Source organism: Setaria viridis, chromosome 5 (genome assembly GCF_005286985.2).
Source record: "Setaria viridis chromosome 5, Setaria_viridis_v4.0, whole genome shotgun sequence".
Classification (NCBI taxonomy): Eukaryota; Viridiplantae; Streptophyta; class Magnoliopsida; order Poales; family Poaceae; genus Setaria; species Setaria viridis.
The window spans coordinates 13685358-13691035 of record NC_048267.2 but is presented as its reverse complement, the minus strand read 5'-3'; the positions used below and the strand labels follow the sequence as shown (position 1 = coordinate 13691035).

General features: G+C 44.9%; 1 protein-coding gene across 1 annotated transcript; it reads right to left on the bottom strand.

The window, feature by feature from the left end:
* Nucleotides 1-559: 559 nt before the first annotated feature.
* LOC117855847 (protein DETOXIFICATION 16) lies at nucleotides 560-5370 on the bottom strand. The gene is made up of 9 exons (XM_034738245.2): nucleotides 5024-5370; nucleotides 4374-4918; nucleotides 4072-4158; nucleotides 3941-3997; nucleotides 3591-3829; nucleotides 3384-3502; nucleotides 3180-3266; nucleotides 2849-3082; nucleotides 560-1007 (listed from the first exon to the last, which is right to left on the bottom strand). The coding sequence occupies exons 1-8, from the start codon at nucleotides 5273-5275 to the stop codon at nucleotides 3032-3034; spliced, it is 1437 nt and encodes a 478-aa protein (XP_034594136.1). The 5' UTR covers nucleotides 5276-5370; the 3' UTR covers nucleotides 560-1007; nucleotides 2849-3031.
* Nucleotides 5371-5678: the final 308 nt, after the last annotated feature.

Here is a 5678-nt window from a genome sequence, read left to right as displayed (position 1 = left end):
GAGACAATTGCTAGTGTTTGGTTCTGCCTGCCTAGCCCAGGTATTATCGTGAAGTGACTGAATGCTTTTTTTTTTTTTGAGATATGAAGTGACTGAATGCTTGGGTATGCATTGGGCTGTGAAATAGTTGGTGTTTAATCCCAACTCCCAAGTAACATGTTGCATAGTTTGCTGATTCAAGCTGTTAGCAAGTGAAATACGGATTTGCCAACCTTTGAATCTTGGTCAGGATTATCCGATTCTGTTGGAAATACTATAGCCAGTACCGATCCGCACTAGTACAGTTGCACGATAAGCCAACCGTGTTGCCGCGCCTGCTGCTGCTGCTACCAATCCGGCAACAGAGCAATTCCATTGTGTCCGGCAAAGGCTCAAAAGACAAGAACTCACTGAGTTAGGATAAATTGCGGAGGTGAGGTTTGTACATGAGAAGTATCACGAAAATTTATCTAGAGAGGTAAATAATTTGATACATAAGCACTAAAATTTGTACCATACCATACCTCTCTCTAGTTATATTTCGCTGGTAGCTCTTGGTACCTCCCAAGACAGTAAAAACTAAAAAAGGTTAAACTATATAGCATTAATAACAAGCCCTGCCTCTTCTGAGCACATCTCACATCCTCGCTAGTCGCTACATCCGCAAGCCCTGCCTCTCTCCCCACTTACATCGCCGACCAAGTGCCGCAACCCATCATTCTTTAAGGATAACAAATCCGGCCTCATGAATGTTTACGGCCACAGTTTACAGCATAAAGCAAGAAACAATACTTAGATCGCGATTACAGCAAACGCTCTTAAAATTAAGCAAGGTTCAGAGACACTAAGACTAAAAACACTAGGCTTGAAGTCTACTCCTGAAATTCACTAAAAACACTAGGCTTGAAATCTACTCCAAGTATGAAGAAATCCATAACTGTATTGCGACAGTTGTCCTTCAGAGTAATTTTCTCCTCTTTAGATAACATCGACTAGCTTCTTATCCAGAAGGTCCCCCTGAAAATTACCTGCAAAAACGAATTAGGAATGGTTCCTTTGACACCACCTCATTTCTATTCAACCAAATAGCCTAACATAAAACCGAAGCGTCCATAAGAATTTGTTTTCTAATCTATCAGGAAAAGCTTCTAAGTCAAGACTCCAACAAATTGGACACACTAGTAGACGGTTGAATTCCAAACGAGAGATACACAACATTCCAAATGAACCTTGCCATATGACAGATGAAAAATAAATGTTGTACAGTCTCATTAGAGTTAAAAAAATAGCACTTGGTACTTCCTTGCCATCTTCTTTGCCATCTTCTTTTAGCAAGATTATCCTTTGTCAGGACAACTCTTTTTTTCAAATACCACATGAACACTTTGATCTTGAGTGGTACTTTTATTTTCAGGAAGCACACAAAGACGGTGTTCCTTCATGTTGCATTATTTCTTTGTACATTGATTTCACTGTGAACTCTTTGTTTTTATTCAGCTTCCAAAGAAAAATGTCTTTCTGTTCACTTAGACTATGTCCTGCCACCTTTGTCACCAGCTTTAGCCATTTATTTAGTTTGTCCCCTGTCAATGCACGTCTAAATGATATATTCAGAGGGACAGTGCTAAAAACTTTGGCTACAGTTTCATTTTTCTTTCTAGTGATGTTATACACGGATGGGAATCTTTTCATCAAAGTCTCATTCCCAATCCATAAATCTTTCCAAAATCTAGTTTGGTTACCATTATAGACTTCGAACTTGCCCATTGATAGAAATTGGTCCTTGATATCCATGAGGCCGGCCCAAAATTGTGAGTCACCAGGCTTCTTTGACACTTGAGTCAATGTCTTGTTAGTTAAATATTTTCTTCTTAGTAAGCTTTGCCACATGTCCTCCTCATTCAGAAATTTAAATAACTACATGCTTAGCAAACATCTATTTGAACTTCCAGATTTGTGATACCCAAACCGCCCACATTCTTTGGTACACAAAGGATGCTCCACTTAGCTAGTGTGTACTTTTTCTTATGTTCATAACACTGCCAAAAAAATCTAGATTAGTAGTCAGATCTATAGTAGTCCAATCTTTTAAGAACATCTTTAGGTATTCTAAAAAAGGACATCATAAACATTGGTAAGCTTAAGAGAACAAAATTTATTAGCACTAGTCTTCCTCCAGAAGTTTGCTCTTCCAACTTCCTAATTTTTTCTGGAATCTTTCTTCAATCATGCTCCAATCCATTTGAGATTTTACGGTGATTTATTGGGATTCCATGATATTTTAAAGAGAGATCCTTCCTTGTAGCCAAAGACCTGCACATAGTCTCCCACAATATCTTTTGACTCCCCAAAGCAGAACAACTCACTTGTATGAAAATTAATCTTTAAGGCTGGAGAGCTTTTCAAAGGTACATAGTACTAGCTTCAAGTTTTTAGCCTGCTCTAAATCATTTTCCATAAAGAGAATCGTATCATCCGCATGTTGAAAAATTGATAATCCTCCATCTACCAGATGAGGCACTAGGCCCCTAATTTGATCATTATCTCTAACTCTTGAAATGAGAATTGCTAACATATCTGCCACAATATTATATAAGACCGGTGACAAAGGGTCTCCCTGCCTCAAATTTTTTTTGTTTGGAAGAAATGTCCAATATAGAACATCCCAAAGTGCTGGACCAGACTCTGCTCTGAAAAATGTCCCGACTCTTTTCCATGTTCTTTGGTTTCTTACATATTCCAATAACATGTATTCCATTCGTTTCAAATTATAGGTCATTTTAATTTTTCTAGATAGATAAGTTTTGCTATGTAGTATCTAGATAAGGCAAAACGAACTACAATTTAAAACAGAGGGAGTACAACTTACTGTTAGCTTAGCGGTTGGTAGAGTCTACAGTAGACTGAGGCCGCTCCCTGAAAACTGGTTTCATGAAGTTTCCTGACCAGACAAGGTTCCGTACTCTTGTTAAGACAAAGACAAAGGCAGGGGATAGACAAATAAGGCATCCTAACAGTTAGTTGCAACTTATTCCATGTGATGCTTGAAATTTCATGCTACTGGCAGAGATGAGCCGAACACCCTGTCCTTTGCCTTGGTAGCCTGAAATTCGAAAACATGAAGGAAAGAGATGTCACCCTGGATAGACTAGACTCTAGAGCAGCATCCTGGTAGAATTTAGTTGGTGTTCTCTACTTACTTCCTTGCTCCAGTCTATGGACCATGTGACAGATGCAAACAAGAGCACCTTGGTGAGGCTGCCGCAGACGATGCCGAGCCAAAGGCCCTGTCGGAAGCACATGATGATCAGTATCTGAGTTGAGAGATGTTCATGTCGTTTCACTATACTACATTCTAAGGGTGTTTTTTGTTTCAGATGAGAAGTTGAGCTTGGTAGAGGTACCATTCCATTGAGATGGAAGACAAACGCAAGCAGCACCGCCATAGGGATGCCTGCCAAGTAGAACGCGCCGAGGTTCACGGCGGCGCCGATCTTTTGCTTGCCACAGCCCGTGAGCACGCCTGGAAAATTTAAAGCAGCAAAGATTATTACAACTCTAATTTCTCAAGATTATCCATGATGCAGTCAGTTTCGTATTTGGCCGGTCACCTGAGAGAGAGCCGTGAAGGCCATCTATGAAGAAAGATATCCCAAGAACCGGCAGCATTCGAGCAATGTATGCCACTACCTCCTGCTCGTTGCTGTACATGTATCCCCAAACGTGGCGTAGCAAGGTCATGGCCAAGGTCAGAACGAAGCCTGAAAATAAGGCGATGTAAACGACTACCCTCGTTACCAACTTTGCTGCCTGAGGCTGTCCAGCACCAAGTTCGTTGGAAACGCGCGTGCTGTGGGGTGAAGAAACGAGACAGTGAGCCGATCAAATTTCCAGCAGTGTAATGCTTGTAGGTATTGAGTGGTATATAACAGTTTGTGTTGGAGGACATGGAATCAGTCACCTCACGGAAGAGCCAAGCCCCAATGGTATCATGAAGAGAAGAATACCAGTGTTAAGGCTGCAGAATAATTGAACACTCGGTTAGCTAGATCAAAGTGTATGTCCTTTCTGAATCTTGATGTGGGGCTATACCAAATTGACAGCACTGAAGTCTCCAGCTGAGGATTCGGCAGAAGACCAGACAGCAGCACAAGGGTTTCGAAAGCCCACCACTCCAAGCTGCACCCAAGAAATGACATTGTTTCTATCAAGTGGTGCATCGAGCCACCGGATGTGTGCAAAAGAAGAGCACATCATTCCTAAGGCCCAGTTTTTGAAGATTTGTTAAAGTTTTCACCTGTAAATGAAATCCGGGTGTATTGTCTATTGCACAACAAAACAGCGTACGTTTTGAATCTGGATGAGTATTTTTGAGAATCTGTTGCCTTACATACCAGATCATCATTGCAGACGGCACGGCGAGATCGGCGAATTTGCGCAGATCCTTAAACCCCTCCATTGAGAACCCGTTCCATGTGTCCTTGCAGGCGCTCGACAGCCTGACGTACAGGGCCAGCATCGCCAGGTTGACAGCGTACGAGATGGCGTTGCTAAGCGCGGCGCCCTTAGCTCCCATGCCGGCCTTGAACACGAGCGCCCAGCACACGGCGAGGTGGCAGAGCGCCGCGGCGCCCGAGCTGGCCGTTACGGGCAGGACGAGGCTCTGCGCCTGCAGGAACCGGACGTGGCACTGCAGCGGCACGCTCACGGCGAGGGACGGGATGAGCCAACGCGCGTAGGCGCCGGCCTCGGCGGCGATGAGCGGGTCCTGGCCGAGGAGCACCAGGATCTGGCCGGCGTGCGCCCAGACGACGGCGATGGGAACGCAGGTGAGCCCGAGCACCACCATGGCGCGCTGCTTGTAGACGCCGAGCAGGTTGTGCTGCCGCGCTCCGAACGCCTGCCCGCACAGCGTGTCCAGCGCAGTCGCCATGCCGGTCTGGATGAGACAGCCGTATGCCCATGGATGCCAAGCAAGAATCAGAACAGAACCGAGCTCTTCAAACTTAAAGAGTAGACGACGAGGCTAGGGAAATGGGCGTACGATGATACTGAAGCCGGTGACGCTGGCGACGGAGTTGGCGAGGGAGGCGCCGGCGAGGGGAAGCTCGCCGAGGTGGCCGACGAACATGAGGGACAGTATGTTGATGATGTTCTGCAGCAAGCAGTTGGCGATCATCGGCCCGGCGAGGCGAACCAGCCGCTTCGCCTCGGCCGCGGCGAGGCCCTGCCGGCACCATTCGTCCGCCGCCGGGAGCAGCGGCTCGCGGACCGCAGTGCCTTGCATGTGATCCATTGCCGGGTGATCTCTTGCTCCCGCTGGCTTTGACTTGGAGGTGGAGACAGCGAAGGTGCGGGACACAAGGAGCGCGTTGTACGGCGGGGTGTGGTAGTTTGACTTGAGATATGGACGGACCACTGGGATCACGTGACCACCGGAGCTGTGAAGTTTCAGGACTGGTTGAACTTGTATACTCCTGAGAACGTATCTTGTTATCTCATCACTACAGAAACCATTTAATATCTATGACAGATTTTTGATGTGTTTACTGAAAACGTCATAAATAGGACAACATCTATAACGATTTATGTATTTTTATCATAGATCTGCAAATGACGGTTAGAAAATATCATAGATTGTGTTGATCCATGATGATTATGAAGAAATGTCGCTCGATTTAATATGTGACGCTCAAGTA

Excerpts from the sequence above, each read along its gene's own strand:
- LOC117855847 (XM_034738245.2), bottom strand. The coding sequence starts at position 5,275 with ATGGATCACATGCAAGGCACTGCGGTCCGCGAGCCGCTGCTCCCGGCG. Across the intron at positions 3,998-4,071 it reads ACTTCAGTGCTGTCAATTTG|CCTTAACACTGGTATTCTTC; the intron begins GTATAGCCCCAC and ends ATTATTCTGCAG. Across the intron at positions 3,830-3,940 it reads GGGCTTGGCTCTTCCGTGAG|CACGCGCGTTTCCAACGAAC; the intron begins GTGACTGATTCC and ends TTCACCCCACAG.